Source organism: Diaphorina citri, unplaced genomic scaffold, assembly GCF_000475195.1.
Source record: "Diaphorina citri unplaced genomic scaffold, Diaci psyllid genome assembly version 1.1 scaffold742, whole genome shotgun sequence".
NCBI lineage: Eukaryota > Metazoa > Arthropoda > Insecta > Hemiptera > Psyllidae > Diaphorina > Diaphorina citri.
In genome coordinates, this window is record NW_007378175.1 from 1 (window position 1) to 19,207 (window position 19,207).

A 19,207-nucleotide genomic window follows, 5' to 3' on the forward strand; every position below is an offset into this window, starting at 1 on the left:
TTGAGAAAATAAACAAATAAATAACTAAATAAAATAAAATATGTAGTATGATTAGTATGTCTGTGTCTACAAGTATACTGGAGTTGATGGAAGTAGATTGACATCACCTAGAACTAGAACCCATAAAGAGGTTAAAAAGTATTTATGTTTATTGATTTAAAGAAAAGTTAATGGTATAGACATGTTTCAGTCGATGCCGATCGACGATCGACCAAAGTGTAATTCAGACGCTACTTTATTATGTATCTGGTACCTTCATTTCCTCTGTTTGCCAAGATGGGTGATTTTATATCCTGGTCCTGCCTGGTACCTATGGCTATTCGGACCTAGAAAAAAACATATTGTCACTTCGCAAATAAATACCCATACATTTTTGTACACAACATGCTTGGAAAATCGTCAGCCTGTGTAAATAGGAGGTTGACAGGACCGACCTTCGTTCCCGACCGTCGACGACAAAACAAGTTCCCAACATTTGAAAACAACAACAACAACAACAACAACAACAGAACTATGTCTAGTGAATCGAAGGGTTCACTGTGGTAAAAGATAAGGATTCTAAAGAGAGAAGTAAAAAATATTTCTTTGTAAGAAAAATGAAAGGGAATCCAAAGAATCCCTTTAAATCCATTGAATCCGGATAAATTTCCGCATTTTTCTAATTTTTGTTTTTATGACTACAATTTTTGAATAGCACTGGTTCGATAGCAGTCTTTAAGCCCTTTCTTTTTGAATCCGGATAAATTTCCGCAAACCCAGTACATCATAAGAAGAGCAAGAATGATTAAAATGACACACTCGAAGGAACTCTGTGTTTCACGGGCTTGAAAAAGTTCGTCCAGTTCAGACTTATGTGGCGTATGGTATAGGTGGGCCAATAAATGGTACGTTTTTTAGGTGGGCGAATAAATGGTACACTTACCCGAATCCGGATAAATTTCCGCAAACCCAGTACATCATAAGAAGAGCAAGAATGATTAAAATGACACACTCGAAGGAACTCTGTGTTTCATGGGTGACAAAAACCAGACATTTGATGTGACTGTGTGGTAAGATAAAGTGATAACCCAAATGTCAAGCGAGGTAACAGACATACCCGTTATGAAAATGAATGAGATTGTTTCTAAATTTTTAAAACCATTAGCGAGAGTGTGAAAATAAGATAAAGTACCTACGTTAGGTGAAAAGTCGAAGATAAACGAAAGGTGGAGAGGCAGGAGGATTAGGGGAATGAGAGGGAAGATACGCCTGAGGGACAAAATGGGAGAGGAGAGGTTAAAAAGGTTCTAGATTGTTTCTAAATTTTTAAAACCATTAGCGAGAGTGTGAAAAAAAGATAAAGTACGTTAGGTGGAAAGTCGAAGACTGGAGATAAACGAAAGGGAGAGGCATGAGGATAGGGGAATGAGAGGGAAGATACGCCTGAGGGACAAAATGGGAGAGGAGAAGTTAAAAAGGTTCTAAGCACTTTAAACCTTGTCAATCAATTTATTCTTGACCAGGTTGACAGGACCGACCTTCGTTCCCGACCGTCGACGACAAAACAAGTTCCCAACATTTGAAAACAACAACAACAACAACTACAATAATAACAACAACAACAACAACAACAACAACAGAACTATGTCTAGTGAATCGAAGGGTTCACAGTGGTAAAAGATTAGGATTCTAAAGAGAGAAGTAAAAAACATTTCTTTGTAAGAAAAATGAAAGGGAATCCAAAGAATCCCTTTAAATCCATTGAATCCGGATAAATTTCCGCAAACCCAGTAGGTACATCATAAGAAGAGCAAGAATGATTAAAATGACACACTCGAAGGAACTCAATGTTTCATGGCTGACAAAAACCAGACGTTTGATGTGACTGCGTGGTAAGATAAAGTGATAACCCAAATGTCAAGCGAGGTAACAGACATACCCGTTATGAAAATGAATGAGATTGTTTCTAAATTTTTAAAACCATTAGCGAGAGTGTGAAAAAAAGATAAAGTACGTTAGGTGGAAAGTCGAAGACTGGAGATAAATGAAGGGGAGAGATTTGAGGATAGAGGAATGAGAGGGAAGATACGCCTGAGGGACAAAGTAGGAGAGAGAGAGAGAGAGAAAGAAAGAGGTGTTAAAAAGGTTCAAAGCACTTTAAACCTTGTCAATCAATTTATTTGATATTATATTATGTACTCGTACCGTGTATCTTTGTACTTGCCAAATATCTTTATCTGATTTTCCACCAATTTAAACTTTAATATGAAAAACTTCAATACGAATAGGTATAGGTACATACTGGAATAAAACATGGCGCGTTGGTAGTGAGAGAAAATTAGTGGATGTGATAAATTTCATGTACTTATTAGACATCAAATTTGTTAGGGTGAAAGGACTGGAAAGTGGATGATTATGATTAAGAAATAATTTTGGGGATAAGAAAAAACATTTTCGTATTACTCAGCTGTCTTTTCTTTCATCTGTGTAAAATAACATGGCGCGTTGGTAGTGAGAGAAAATTAGTGGATGTGCTAAATTTCATGTACTTATTACACATCAAATTTGTTAGGGTGAAAGGACTAGAAAGTGGATGATTATGATTAAGAAATAATTTTGGGGATAAGAAAAAACATTTTCGTATTACTCAGCTGTCTTTCCTTTCATCTGTGTAAACATTTATTTTCTCTCTAATTAATCGATGTTCCACCATCCTAGATATAACTGGGGCTCAATAGGTAGGAAGGTACAGTATCTACCTATATCTATGTAGGTAGTATGTATAATATTGTTTTAGGTATCACCTATATTTTACTGTTGGTTGGTTGGCATTGGGAGTTTTCGTAAAAAATCTGTCTTTTCCCTACAGGAGAATTAATTCCTTGGGAAGACTTTATTCTTAAAACTTCCTTTTCCTTGCTTGCATAATTAATTAGGACTTTAGTTTTAACCTTCACTTTTCTGTTCGCACTGTTCCAACACATCTTTTGCCTCGCAATTGTTCATCGTGGGGAAAACGGAAGGAGGCTTGGTAGGTACTAATGTAATCCCAACATTTATACATACGAGTACATACTTGGTTTTATACCTATTCGGTATCTATGTAGGTAGTATGTATAATATTGTTTTAGGTATCACCTATATTTTACTGTTGGTTGGTTGGCATTGGGAGTTTTCGTAAATAATCTGTCTTTTCCCTAGAGAAGAATTAATTCCTTGGGAAGACTTTATTCTTAAAACTTCCTTTTCCTTGCTTGCATAATTAATTAGGGCTTTAGTTTTAACCTTCACTTTTCTGTTCGCACTATCGTGGGGAATACGGAAGGAGGCTTGGTAGGTACTAATGTAATCCCAACTTTTATACATACGAGTACATACTTGGTTTTATACCTATTTCAAGTTTTATACAATCAAGTAGGTACATGCTTGGATGATGTCATTTAAATTCTCTTAAGTATACCGGACTCTTATACCTATTTCAAGTTTTATACAATCAAGTAGGTACATGCTTGGATGATGTCATTTAAATTCTCTTAAGTATACCGGACTTTTTTCTTTTTTTCTCAAGAATAAGAAAAATGTCTCGAGTTTTTCTTTAGCAATAGGCTTACCTGTAAGTACACAGATGGGTTCAATTTCTTTATTTTCTTGGTGTGCTTCACTTAATCGGCAAATAGGTATTTTAATTTCACAAAAAGTTAAGAGGCCCCTATAGGGTAAGTCGTAAGTACTACCATAGGTATATGTAGAGTATTATAAAAAATAATTTAGGTATTACAGTTTTAGTGATTTGGTTGTGATTTTTATGTCTTTACTGGTAAGTTAACTTTTCTTTTTTTTTAGTTAAAACCTATACGTCTGCTTTCACTAAAAATATGGAAATTGCATAAAAATAATAATTGGATATAGGTATAGGTTCTAGGTAGGTACAAACTAACCTGTAGTTTAGAGGCAACCATGAGATTAAATTTACAGTTCAAAAGCTCTAGAGATAAATTTCAAAAACTCTATACCTATTCCCTATTCGTATGTCTGTGTAAAATATTTACCCTTAGATAAGTACTTCGACTTGGATATTTGTTTGTGTAAAATTGGCGAAACCTATTGCAGTTTAGAGGCAACCATGAGATTAAATTTACAGTTCAAAAGCTCTAGAGATAAATTTCAAAAACTCTATACCTATTCCCTATTCGTATCTCTATACATGTTAGGTAATACCCAATGATGTAATACACAATAAAAAGACCACAAGGTAAAAATATTGTACCAAATACACAATAAATAAATTCTGGCAATAAATAAATACACAATAAATTCTGGCAATAAAAGCAGAGTATATTCTATTCTAATAAAATAAATGAAATTAACCCTTTAACCCTCTGTACCAAATACACAATAAATAAATTCTGGCAATAAATAAATACACAATAAATTCTGGCAATAAAAGCAGAGTATATTCTATTCTAATGAAATAAATGGAATTAACCCTTTAACCCTTTCTAGTGAACAACGTTGGAGTGGTGTCCCCAGATCCTATATTTCGCTCATTCGACGCTACGCCTTCAGATCAGATTTGGAACGAGATCATCATCAATGCCGGAGCTACGGCTCTCATGACCAAACTCGTTTTGCCGCGGATGAAGCTTAAGCGTCGCGGCATAATAGTCAACATGGGGTCTCTATCGTCACGGAAACCGCATCCCTTTTTGACCAACTATGCCGCCACAAAGGTAAACTTTGGAAAATGTTGACTTCTACGGTTGAACATGAACCAGACTTGGTGCAAATGACATCAAAATGTTCATGACCAAACTCGTTTTGCCGCGGATGAAGCTTAAGCGTCGCGGCATAATAGTCAACATGGGGTCTCTATCGTCACGGAAACCGCACCCCTTTTTGACCAACTACGCCGCCACAAAGGTAAACTTTGGAAAATGTTGACTTCTACGGTTGAACATAAACCGGACTTGGTGCGAAGGACATCAAAATGTTAAAGCCCATAAATTTTAATAAAGATCTGGAAACTGAACACAGCACAAATAGTTTCATTGCACAATCTCCAACCATAGGTAAGTGCCTAATGTCCTACTAAAACGTATTAAGTAGGTATTAAGTATAGTGTATAGTAAGATAAACGGCCGACTCAGTAAAAAGTGTTCCAAACTCTACGAAATGAGAAAATAAATCGGTACCTACTACAGGATTGGAAGGAAGAATGGAGAGGAAAAAAAGGCCGGGCTCTTGAGACGAAACTTGTTCAAAATCACTTGAATGCAGAATATTTAACGAGACAGATATAAAAATGGAATCTCAATAAAAAATTCAAGCTAGGATTTATGGAATAAAGAGACAAGCAGAAGAGTGATGCTGATGAGATAGATACAGGCAAAAGCGATAAAATGAGGGGGGAGTGTTAGTATTACTCGTAAAGTCGTAGGTAATTTACCTATTCACTGATTTATGCTCCTCATATTGTACATTTATTTTCTCTCTAATTAATCGATGTTCCACCATCCTAGATATAACTGGGGCTCAATAGGTAGGAAGGTACAGTATCTACCTATAGGCTGGAAACTGAACACAGCACAAATAGTTTCATTGCACAATCTCCAACCATAGGTAAGTGCCTAATGTCCTACTAAAACGTATTAAGTATTAAGTATAGTGTATAGTAAGATAAACGGCCGACTCAGTAAAAAGAGTTCCAAACTCTACAAAATAAGACAATAAATCGCGGTACCTACTACAGGATCTAACTGTTTTTGTTGTCAATGTGACAGAACAAATATATTTAATTGTATGTATTCGGATACCGACAAATGACCTGTGTAGGTATAACAATAGTACGATTGTTACGTATTTATGTTATCTACACTGTAGATATTACACAGAACAAATATATTTAATTGTATGTATTCGGATACCGACAAATGACCTGTGTAGGTATAACAATAGTACGATTGTTACGTATTTATATTATCTACACTGTAGATATTATGTAGTTTTTATTCACTACATATATGAATTTAACACTAGTAGTATAGTGGCTACCTATAGACATACAATTCCCCCTGTCTACGTATAGTGTGCAGTGCGGTGTAAGGAGAGTATTGGAGAGAGTTCCTATTCCTAATGATGTCTGGTCATGAGTTCTATGTCTCTTGGCACCGAAATCAAATCATCTACCATGCTGGACTGTGGAGAGATTCCGTGGAGTAACAGAATCCGAATCATTTGTGTTTAAACCAGGTGAAAGTATTCTACGTGTTTCGTTTCATCTTGTTCCCGACTCGAATTTTGGTTCATAAGAGTGAGTATAAGTATACCTATTAACCCTCTAAAAAATAAAATATTAATAATATTACAAAAAGTAGGCAAATAAAAAAACTGTACCTATACATACGTAGGTAATTAATTAGGTAGGTACCTTACCTAACTACCTACTTATTACATTTACATACTCCCAATTAGTAGAATAAAAGTGAAAAATATTTTATACGTTTCGTCTTGTTCCCGACTCGAATTTTGGTTCATAAGAGTGAGTATAAGTATACCTATTAACCCTCTAAAAAATAAAATATTAATATTAATACAAAAAGTAGGTAAATGAAAACACTGTACCTACATACGTAGGTAATTAATTAATTAGGTAGGTACCTTACCTGACTACTTTTCAATCTTTTCAATCGATTTTACATACTCCCAATTAGTAGAATAAAAGTGAAAAATATTTTATAAAGGAGTGAAAAGTAAATGCAATTTCTTTGTGTTATTATAGAAATATTTGATTATGCAATATGCTATAAGTTAATGATAAAATAGTGGAGATGTCAATTTCACCAAAATAGGTAGATTACACATAATACTATGTAAGTATGTATTTAGAATATTATAAATTGTAGATACCTATTTCATTTTCTCCCCAAGTTATTTTCCCCCTAAGTTATGCTTATATTTAGTGAATTATGATTTCTACCTCATAATTTGGTGTGATCTACCTAAAAATTCATTTTTAGTGTCAAAATTATTTGTTCATTGTTTTTATTAAAAAGTGTTTTTACCATGACAAGACCTAAAATTGAACTAGGAGATGTTACTCCCCACAACATAAAACAACTTAAAAGATTGAACACTGTTGTGTTTCCTGTGTCTTACAATGAAAAGTTTTATAAAGATGTTTTGGAAGCTGGAGAACTTGCCAAGAAGTACGACCGTGAAAATGTTATTTTGACGTTTGTCCTTCAACGCGAAATGGTGGACTTTGTGTCTGTGAGACAGGAGGTCGGGCTTCAATTCCCGTTGCGATGGAAGAATTCAATCACGTACGTATCTAGCAGTTTTTCGGTTCTCTGTTACTTTTAATTTTTTCTTCCGTACCTACTTACCTAGCTAAATACAGAGAGACGGTACCTAATTATTTACGTAACTATCAAGAAAAACTGTAAAAAAGAAAAAAAAATCAATCAATTAGGTTAGTGAATATTTATTTATATTTATTTACCTAGGTCTCGTTAGGTAGGTACCTACTTGGTTAAAAATTACTTTATTATTCGTTCCGAGCAATGTAAAAAGGAAAAAAAACTGATAAAAACTCTGTAGGGATTCGTTTTTTTTTCAATTTCTGAAGCGGGGAAAAGGTACTGTTCAGTTCCGCTTAACAAGTTTAACTGAATAATATAGGAAGAAATTTTTTTTTCAATTTCTGAAGCGGGGAAAAGGTACTGTTCAGTTCCGCTTAACAAGTTTAACTGAATAATATAGGAAGAAAGGAAGATAAAATGTGTGGCGTTAAAAAGTAGGTATGTAACGAAGATTTCGAGAGGGGAGCAGAAGATAAAAGTGCTTGATGGCGCTTTCGAAATTTATCTTTTGGGTAGTTACCTGATAGGTAGGTACCTACCTAAATTCCTTTCCAGCTTTCCACCTACTGAGCCAGCTTAGTATGACAAGGATGCGACACGAAACTTTTGGTTAGGATCGGTGCAACGGTTGGCGGCATTTTACCGCTTTTTGGCGGTTTTTGGTGTAATTTAACAATATCTCGGGAACGGTATAAGCTAGAAACTTGAAATTTGGTATGTGGTTCACTAATGTGACAAGGATGCAACACAAAACGTTTGTTTGAGATGGTTGCTGCGCTTGGCGGTATTTTTACCGCTTTTGGACAGATTTCGACCGTTTTTTGGCGGTTTTCAGCTATAGCGACAAAACGGTTAGAGATATTGTAAAAGTTAGGGTAAAAGAACACTCAAATAAGCATCATTCAATAGGATAAGGAAAGTCGTGTGATGTTCACACCAGATTTTTCTCGTAATAATTGCCCTCTGTTAGTAAAGTTGGACATTGAAGGTGTTATGACCTACCTGTAACCCTGTATACAACATAGGTAGGTATGTATTACCTACAGAGAAACATTTCGGACTGAACATTTAAGACTGTAATTTTAAAATGAAAGCTCTCGACTACTCTCGAGCTTTATGTTCGTTAGAAGGAAACACTTGACTTTTCCCTTGCACAGTTTCTCTTCATTTATTAATTTTTCAGGATTTGTATGTAGGTATTCCAGGAATAAAAGTCGAGTGCGTCCTGGATTTGGTCTCCACGTTCAAAAACCTCTTCTACTTTTTTACTTTCTAAGATATAATAGGGGAAAGCCAGCTGTTTTGAGAACGAACATTATCCGTTCAGCATAAAATCCGCCCCGGGTGGGAATCGAGCCCGCGGCCTAGCGCTTACAAGGCAGACGCGCTACCAACGTACCAACCAAGCTAACTAGGCTGGCAAATTGACTTTCAAAATAAAATAAATAGGTTAATTTCGTATGAACGCCGTGAAATATTTGATTATGCAATATGCTATAAGTTAATGATAAAATAGTGGAGATGTCAATTTCACCAAAATAGGTAGATTACACATAATAGGTACTATGTAAGTATGTATTTAGAATATTATAAATTGTAGATACCTATTTCATTTTCTCCCCAAGTTATTTTCCCCCCAAGTTATGCTTATATTTAGTGAATTATGTGTATTTGCTTTCAGCATTTCATTCAAGAGCTGGAGACTGAAGATTTCTTTACCATGACCATGACCAAAGTACTCAAGAATTCCTATGGAAAACAACTTCTGAATTAGGCGAAATGAAAATGTATTGTTCGGGATGACGAAGTACGACCGTGAAAATGTTATTTTGACGTTTTCAACGCGAAATGGTGGACTTTGTGTCTGTGAGACAGGAGGTCGGGCTTCGATTCCGAAATATTTGATTATGCAATATGCTATAAGTTAATGATAAAATAGTGGAGATGTCAATTTCACCAAAATAGGTAGATTACACATAATAGGTACTATGTAAGTATGTATTTAGAATATTATAAATTGTAGATACCTATTTCATTTTCTCCCCAAGTTATTTTCCCCCCAAGTTATGCTTATATTTAGTGAATTATGTGTATTTGCTTTCAGCATTTCATTCAAGAGCTGTATTAAAGAAATTTTGTCCAGGAGTAGGTATGTACATACGGACAATAGGTATGTCCAGTAAATACAATGGTGTATTTGTAATATCAATCACTTTCCCAGTTTCCTAGCAGGAAAGTGGTTATAATGCTCCCCTAAAGTATTAGTACTTGAGGTTCAGTTCCAGCAAACCATTCCACATAGCATTGTATATTATTGAACAATCAAAGGGAGTTTGTGTTAGTTTTTATATTAATTTGTCCTACAAAACTCTCTTGGTTCATACTTTTTAATGATTATTTTCATTTATTTCAAATGTTTCAGACTTTGAGCCAATCAAAAAGAAGAGCTTACAATGTACTTACAATGAATTAAATTTCTACCTTATTAGTACTTGAGGTTCAGTTCCAGCAAACCATTCCACATAGCATTGTATATTATTGAACAATCAAAGGGAGTTTGTGTTAGTTTTTCTATTTGTCTTACAAAACTCTCTTGGTTCATACTTTTTAATGATTATTTTCATTTATTTCGAATGTTTCAGACTTTGAGCCAATCAAAAAGAAGAGCTTACAATGAATTAAATTTCTACCCGTGGGAATCGAGCCCGCGGCCTAGCGCTTACAAGGCAGACGCGCTACCAACGTACCAACCAAGCTAACTAGGCTGGCAAATTGACTTTTAAAATAAAATAAATAGGTTAATTTCTATGAACGCCGTGAAATATTTGATTATGCAATATGCTATAAGTTAATGATAAAATAGTGGAGATGTCAATTTCAAAATAGGTAGATTACACATAATACTAGGTAGGTATGTATGTATTTAGAATAAATAAATTGTAGATATTTGATTTTCTCCCCAAGTTATTTTCCCCCTAAGTTATGCTTATATTTAGTGAATTTTATGTATTTGCTTTCAGCATTTCATTCAAGAGTTGGAGACTGAAGATTTCTTTACCATGACCATGACCAAAGTACTCAAGAATTCCTATGGAAAACAACTTCTGAATTAGGCGAAATGAAAATGTATTGTTCGGGATGACGAAGTACGACCGACCTAAAATTGAACTAGGAGATGTTACTCCCCACAACATAAAACAACTTAAAAGATTGAACACTGTTGTGTTTCCTGTGTCTTACAACGAAAAGTTTTATAAAGATGTTTTGGAAGCTGGAGAACTTGCCAAACTTGCTTATTACAATGATATTGTGATTGGTGCAGTGTGTTGTCGTATAGATCCTAACAATGGCAGAAAACTTTATATTATGACTCTAGGATGCTTATCTCCATACAGAAGACTTGGTATTGGTTCCATGATGTTGGAGCATATTTTAAATTATGTTGAAAAAGATGGAAATTTTGATAGTATATATTTACATGTACAACTGAATAATGATGTGGCTATAGACTTTTATAAGAAATTTGGATTTGAAATTGTAGAAACAAAACAACATTACTACAAGAGAATTGAACCAGCAGATGCCTATGTACTTCAGAAGACACTGAGAAACAAAGTACCAAATGGAGAAGAACACAAAGATGGAAAGTAAGGATTGATAAAATGAAAAAGGCAATCAATATGGATGCTCATAAAATAAAATAAAAACACCCATCAGATACAGGACATAGTAATCAAGGATTTTTATTTAAAATTTTAAACCTTTATCAGATTGTTTTTCAGGAGAAATCCAACAACTCTGAAATCTACCTTGTTGAAAGATCTGTACATCCACTCAATAATTCGATGGCATCGGAACTTTTGTGGTCCCTTATGACCACTATGAATAAGTTAAGCCGTATTGATTAGAAAATTACACTAAAATAAAGTTTGGCGGCTTCAGGGCTTCAATATTGAAGGAGGGTTTATTAGAATAAACTAGGGAGGTTCATTTTTAAGGCTCGAGATTTCTCGTCTCTGGAGTTAAGCTACGGGGAGAAAGATTATTTTCTGAATATTGGTCCGCACATAGGGTTAGATCAGTCTCAGACATAGGTACTAGGTAGTACACACACAGCAATTTCAGTCATTCAAAAGGAGGAATTTGCCTTTAAAATGGAGAGTGAAGACGGTAAATGATCTAAATTCACCTGTGTGGTTATAATGGGACTTTTCAGTCTCATCCCTGCAATATAAATGAGTCTATCGGGCCCGACAGGTAAGTATCCGCCCCTCATTCTAGTGACCCGAGGTTCGAGCCTGACTCTCGGCTCATCATTTATTCACACTCACCACGGCAATTCTAACACACACTCTCATACGGCATTACTATCTTTACATTAGTTATGTTCCTATTCCTATCTAAGCCACTGCTAGCTCAACCTAGGTTGACTATATATTTGTACATTAGTTATGTTCCCATTGACTATCGCTCCAAAACTTTATGTACGTACCTTAGGTCTTAGGTGTAAAATTAAAATTAGAGATATAAGCACGTACATGTACTTATATTGTTGTACCCTGTACGTGTACAAGGTACAACGATATAAGTACAAACGTAGAGGGACTTTTCATTCTGACTCTCATACGGCATTACTATCTTTACATTAGTTATGTTCCTATTCCTATCTAAGCCACTGCTAGCTCAACCTAGGTTGACTATATATTAGTACATTAGTTATGTTCCCATTGACTATCGCTCCAAAACTTCATGTACCTTAGGTCTTAGGTGTAAAATTAAAATTAGAGATATATGCACGTACATGTACTTATATCGTTGTACCCTGTACGTGTACAAGGTACAACGATATAAGTACAAACGTAGAGGGACTTTTCATTCTGGCAGGATTTCTTTCTTTCAAGATAAACAAGGTATATTCTATTGTCTATTCCAGGGGTTTCCAACTATGTGGCCCGCCAGACAATTCTCGTGGCCCGCGAAGCCTTTTGGATTTCTACAAACTTACCTAAATGTAAAAATTGAAAGAAAAAGAGTTGTGTTACTTAGGCAAAAATCTTCGATTTTTAAAATTTTAATTAAAAAAAAATCCCTCATTTAGGAGAATACTTTTTGAAAAATTTTGCCTGCGGCGCTCAAAATTCGATCGGACTGCATTTCTAAAAAGTTGGGGGGGAGGGGGTCCTACAATGCTCCCCTAAGTACATATTATGTGGCCCGCAAAGTACTTCCCAATGTAGTATGTGGTCCGCATACACATGGAAGTTGGAAACCTCTGGTCTATTCTACATGTAGGTAGGTACTTTTAATACATTGATACTCGTATTAGGTATAATAACCTTTGTAATAATAATTGTAGATACTAAATGTTCAGTAGGTAATTTAACTGGCTAGAGCCAGCGTAGTTCGCTTGAAGGATATCACGCCTGTCTTCTAAGCGCTAGATCGGGGGTTCGATTCTCGCCAGGGGGCGCACTTTATCCCAAACATACCTATATGATTGGTTCTCGGAACGGCCGGCTTTGTCCTGTATTCCTTCGCTTTCGGTAAAACTTTAGCAATAAGTACATATTATGTGGCCCGCAAAGTACTTCCCAATGTAGTATGTGGTCCGCATACACATGGAAGTTGGAAACCTCTGGTCTATTCTATTCTACATGTAGGTAGGTACTTTTAATACATTGATACTCGTATTAGGTATAATAACCTTTGTAGGTAATAATAATTGTAGATACTAAATGTTCAGTAGGTAATTTAACTGGCTAGAGCCAGCGTAGTTCGCTTGAAGGATATCACGCCTGTCTTCTAAGCGCTAGATCGGGGGTTCGATTCTCGCCAGGGGGCGCACTTTATCCCAAACATACCTATATGATTTGTTCTCGGAACGGCCGGCTTTGTCCTGTCTTCCTTCGCTTTCGATAAAACTTTAGCAATTCCATGGATGAGGAGTGGATGCGAAACATTAAAGAGTGGATGTGGATATTGAGGAGGTGTGGATGTGGAGCAGGATGTGGAGGTGTGAAAGTGGAGTAGCACTTATGTTATTTGGGAGATTTGCGGAGGTTTCTGATCTGTAAGTGTGGGCGTGGGATTCGTACCAGGGGCGTGATGTGCAGAGAGGATGCTAGGCACTTCAAGTGTGAACCTTCGTCGACGTGGGATGCGACCTCTTCTAGAATAGCTTGGTTTGCACTGGCATATCTGATCGAGTCATCAGTAGCTACAGGACGTACACAAAAAGCCAACTCAGAGACTTAGGTGTAGGGGCAAACAAAAGTTGGGTTAAGCTTAAGCTTCTATGAATCTAGCTATAGCCAGCACATTAATCTTAAACGAAGTTTAAAACTCACTTCAGCCAGCCTAGTTAGCTTAGTTGGTAGTGCGTCTGTCTTGTAAGCGCTAGGCCGCGGGTTCGATTCCCGCCCGGGGCGGATTTTATCCTGATGGGATAATGTTCGCTCTCGGAACGGCTGGCTTTCTCCTATCCTGTCTTCCTTCTTTCTTCGATTTCGGGACGATAAGACCTTAGCAGTTACCTACAGTTACCTCTTAAAAAAAAAAAATCCAATTAGCCGGGCTTTCTCCTATCCTGTCTTCCTTCTTTCTTCGATTTCGGGACGATAAGACCTTAGCAGTTACCTACAGTTACCTCTTAAAAAAAAATCCAATTAGCCAGCCCAGGCTAGCTCTAGCAAGGCTGCATTGGAAAAGCTAGGTCCCGTGATTCCTCCTCGGGCGAACTTTATCCCAAACAGATTAGGTTCTCAATAAGTTTGCAGGCTAGATAATGTTCCCAATGAAATTGAAATTTATTCAGCAAGACCTACCTACCTGGATAAAAATATTTTTTCCCGTTTTTTTTTAAAAATAAAAAAAAAACACCCCACGATCCCATGTGTAGGTACGCCACTGCATGTTTAGTTCTCTCCGCTCCCGTTAGAGAGAGCCACAAATCAAAACATAAATATCCTAACTTCCTAACCTCAAAATTTTGAAAATAATTAAAAGATTCTTGAAAGAAATTAAGCAAAAGGTTTTGCAGGCTAGATAATGTTCCCAATGAAATTGAAATTTATTCAGCAAGACCTACCTACCTGGATAAAAATATTTTTTCCCGTTTTTTAATAAAATAAAAAAAAACACCCCACGATCCCATGTGTAGGTACGCCACTGCATGTTTAGTTCTCTCCGTTCCCGTTAGAGAGAGCCACAAATCAAAACATAAATATCCTAACCTCAAAATTTTGAAAATAATTAAAAGATTCTTGAAAGAAATCAAGCAAACTGCAAAAGGAAAAATTAAATTAAGGAAGAAATTAAAAATCCAGCAGAAATAACTTGCAGCAACCAATATTAATATTCGGTCCTTTGGGACGTTGATAGACATTAAACATTGGAAAAAGAAATACCTACATAGGTACCATTCAAGCTTGAGGATTCTTAATTCTAACTTGGTAAGTTACCTCTACCTTCTAGACCGAGACCTCTCTTCCAGAACTATTAGGTACCTCCGTTGAAAATGTCAGTTCATTTTATGAAGGGTAGGTAAGGGTATTCAAGGGATTATAGCTACCTGTATCATATATTCCTACACCCCCATGGGTACCTCTAAAAGTCTAAACCTCTGACCGAAATTGAGGTAGCTAGTACAGGGGTTTAACATCCCTTTTTAACAACAGTTCTCACAGAGGGGTTTTCACCCCATTCTGCAATATCCTACTCACTTCCTCACTTAAGCCTCCCCCATCTTAGGTGGATCTGAGAAAGACCCGCAGCAATCAAATTGATGTACAGTAGAACCCTGATTTTATGAACTAATTGGGACCAAAGGTAGTTCATAAAATCAGGGTTACATTGGAAAACAAAGAAAACATGGCAAATTTTTGAGAGGAAATGCTTATCCTCTGACCGAAATTGAGGTAGCTAGTACAGGGGTTTAACATCCCTTTTTAACAACAGTTCTCACAGAGGGGTTTTCACCCCATTCTGTAATATCCTACTCACTTCCTCACTTAAGCCTCCCCCATCTTAGGTGGATCTGAGAAAGACCAGCAGCAATCAAATTGATGTACAGTAGAACCCTGATTTTATGAACTAATCGGGACCAAAGGTAGTTCATAAAATCAGGGTTACATTAGAAAACAAAGAAAACATGGCAAATTTTTGAGAGGAAATGCTTATTTTTTGTCCTTTTAATGACAAATTATGTGACTTAAAGGACAAAATATGTTCACATTAGCATTATTGTTTACAATTTCTGTGAAGGTTGAAATAAAAAATCGGAAATTTTTGTTTGCATTGTCAGAAAAAAAAAAAAAAATCTTTGAGCAAAAAATAAATAAAAAGCTCAGATTTTCAAGTTCATATAACGGGGGGTTCATATAACCAAAGTTCATAAAAATCAGGGTTCTACTGTATTAAAGAAATTTTGTCCAGGAGTAGGTATGTACATACGGACAATAGGTATGTCCAGTAAATACAATGGTGTATTTGTAATATCAATCACTTTCCCAGTTTCCTAGCAGCAAAGTGGTTATAGTGCTCCCCTAAAGTATTAGTACTTGAGGTTCAGTTCCAGCAAACCATTCCACATAGCATTGTATATTATTGAACAATCAAAGGGAGTTTGTGTTAGTTTTTATATTAATTTGTCCTACAAAACTCTCTTGGTTCATACTTTTTAATGATTATTTTCATTTATTTCAAATGTTTCAGACTTTGAGCCAATCAAAAAGAAGAGCTTACAATGTACTTACAATGAATTAAATTTCTACCTCATAATTTGGTGTGATCTACCTAAAAATTCATTTTTAGTGTCAAAATTATTTGTTCATTGTTTTTATTAAAAAGTGTTTTTACCATGACAAGACCTAAAATTGAACTAGGAGATGTTACTCCCCACAACATAAAACAACTTAAAAGATTGAACACTGTTGTGTTTCCTGTGTCTTACAATGAAAAGTTTTATAAAGATGTTTTGGAAGCTGGAGAACTTGCCAAGCTTGCTTATTACAATGATATTGTGATTGGTGCAGTGTGTTGTCGTATAGATCCTAACAATGGCAGAAAACTTTATATTATGACTCTAGGATGCTTATCTCCATACAGAAGACTTGGTATTGGTTCCATGATGTTGGAGCATATTTTAAATTATGTTGAAAAAGATGGAAATTTTGATAGTATATATTTACATGTACAACTGAATAATGATGTGGCTATAGACTTTTATAAGAAATTTGGATTTGAAATTGTAGAAACAAAACAACATTACTACAAGAGAATTGAACCAGCAGATGCCTATGTACTTCAGAAGACACTGAGAAACAAAGTACCAAATGGAGAAGAACACAAAGATGGAAAGTAAGGATTGATAAAATGAAAAAGGCAATCAATATGGATGCTCATAAAATAAAATAAAAACATACAGGACATAGTAATCAAGGATTTTTATTGAAAATTTTATACCTTTATCAGATTGTTTTTCAGGAGAAATCCCAACAACTCTGAAATCTACCTTGTTGAAAGATCTGTACATTTTTTACTTTTAATATTTATCATAAATTTTACTTTTTTATACACTAACTTCAATTTGCATGAGGGTATAATAAATAGGTATCCTTCATTATTATTATTTTGTCATACAGTTTTCCAACCAACAAAAACAGGTTGGTAAAAAAAAAAAAAAAAAAAATCCCTTACCTATTGAATTTTTTAAAAATTAAAATGGAAATAAGTACTTAATTCATTTATAAATATGTAGACCTTTCACACAGTCCACAATAAAGTGATTATTTTCCATGATAAATTCCAAATTTTCAATCAAATGTCTTCAATTAGTAATAGGAGTTGAATTCTTTGTCTTGTACCTACTCAGGTAGACAGGAATAGATTGACAAAAACAGGAAAGCTGACAAATTACGTTGGTCAAGTTACCTATCTAAATAAAAATCCTACTTGTATGTTTTAAGTTTAATAACTAGCTACTATTACAGCCATTTAAATTTGTATGACCGATTATTACATGATTATTAAGTACAACGTACAACTTTATGATGTACTCGTACTTTTGTCGACTCCAATGATCAAAATTCCATAAAATTCCTCAACTCTTCCTCTGCATCATATTGAACCTCACCAATGAAAGTTGCTTTTTGCATCAGTGCAGTCAAATTTAAATGTTCTTCAGGAAGCACTGGCCCTCTATGTGTCCACCACACTTTTCTAATTGTCACATGAATACTAAGGTTATGCTTCTTGTGCATATGAAGTTGTAACCTCGGAGATTTTCGGAATTGTTGATAACATAATGGACAGACATAACATGGTTTTGTAGTTCCTGGTCGTTTTGTGAATGGTGTTATGTATAAGGTTGTTCTCGTTTTTCTTGTGATGTTTGATGCCAGTGTGGTTTGCATTGTTGTTGGTGAAGTTGGTTTTATCAAAAGAAGACTCTGATTAAGATCATGGAGGAAAATGTTCGGAATAGGTCGAGTAGATCTTCTTCTTACTCTTTGTTTGGTTATATTGCCAACTTTCTTTTTCGTATACGATTTGTTTGTCCTACTTGAAAGATGTGTAACGATATTTATTGCACTGTTGGGTAGAGTAATGTTAGGGATATGCTTGATCAAACTTGATGTCGTAACGAGATGAGAGGAATGTTGAGCTTACTCTTTGTTTGGTTATATTGCCAACTTTCTTTTTCGTATACGATTTGTTTGTCCTACTTGAAAGATGTGTAACGATATTTATTGTACTGGTGGGTAGAGTAATGTTAGGGATATGCTTGATCAAACTTGATGTCGTAATGAGATGAGAGGAATGTTGATTGATGTTTTGGGCTGCTATACATTGCATCATTATTGTCATTAAAACTAAACACAAGGATTCTATTTGCATAATATTTACTTTAGTTATTTTGTTACGTTCCAGGTTTGCTTTTACACATGGTAATTTCTAAAATGATTTTTTTCTGTCTAATAAAATATTCGGGTACACTTGAGTAGTCATTCAGTCACTTTGTTTTAAAAGGGTTGTCATGAGTGATGTTTTGGGCTGCTATACATTGCATCATTATTGTCATTAAAACTAAACACAAGGATTCTATTTGCATAATATTTACTTTAGGTATTTTGTTACATTCCAGGTTTGCTTTTACACATGGTAATTTCTAAAATTATTTTTTTCTGTCTAATAAAATATTCGGGTACACTTGAGTAGTCATTCAGTCACTTTGTTTTAAGGGTTGTCTGTTTGTAGACGCTTTTGGCAACGTCACAGGATGTAAGTACCTAAACAATATGTATTCAGTCTGCCAATAATATATTTATTGTAGATACCACTATCACAAATTTCTTTTACTCAATTGGATCTTGGTATAATTACATAAAACAAATTAATATGCTAATTAGAGAGAGCTACAAATTTAGACACAAATAAATTACTTAAGCGCACGTACATTTGTAATTTTGATGAAGAAAGCGTTTTATTAGTGAGTTGTAAAAACACAAACACACGTGGTCAGAATCACGCATTTCATTGTACCTTATCAAACTCAAACATCATTTTAGTTTTCAGGGGTGTATGAGTAAATGGGAAATAGGGACCTAACGTGGGCTGACTGCAGGTTTGTCCCATGTCCATGCAATGGGCCATAATACCCATGTTTTGTATCTCCGTTCCCTACATTCTTTTCTTTTCAAACACAAACACACGTGGTCAGAATCACGCATTTCATTGTACCTTATCAAACTCAAACATCATTTTAGTTTTCAGGGGTGTATGAGTATGAGTAAATGGGAAATAGGGACCTAACGTGGGCTGACTGCAGGTTTGTCCCATGTCCATGCAATGGGCCATAATACCCATGT

General features: G+C 35.3%; 2 protein-coding genes and 1 long non-coding RNA gene across 3 annotated transcripts; 2 read left to right on the plus strand and 1 right to left on the minus strand.

The window, feature by feature from the left end:
• The first annotated feature begins 7,030 nt into the window (after nt 1-7,030).
• Nucleotides 7,031-11,052, plus strand: LOC103511693 (probable N-acetyltransferase san). The gene is made up of 2 exons (XM_017445089.2): nt 7,031-7,123; nt 10,570-11,052. The coding sequence occupies exons 1-2, from the start codon at nt 7,042-7,044 to the stop codon at nt 10,989-10,991; spliced, it is 504 nt and encodes a 167-aa protein (XP_017300578.2). The 5' UTR covers nt 7,031-7,041; the 3' UTR covers nt 10,992-11,052.
• On the minus strand, nt 10,869-16,931 carry LOC113468463. Its single transcript, XR_003392205.1, has 2 exons — nt 16,852-16,931; nt 10,869-11,149 (listed from the first exon to the last, which is right to left on the minus strand). It is a non-coding gene; the product is annotated as an uncharacterized LOC113468463 (long non-coding RNA).
• LOC103511692 (probable N-acetyltransferase san) lies at nt 14,618-16,774 on the plus strand. The gene is made up of 2 exons (XM_008476423.3): nt 14,618-14,791; nt 16,053-16,774. The coding sequence occupies exon 2, from the start codon at nt 16,198-16,200 to the stop codon at nt 16,699-16,701; it is 504 nt and encodes a 167-aa protein (XP_008474645.1). The 5' UTR covers nt 14,618-14,791; nt 16,053-16,197; the 3' UTR covers nt 16,702-16,774.
• Nucleotides 16,932-19,207: the final 2,276 nt, after the last annotated feature.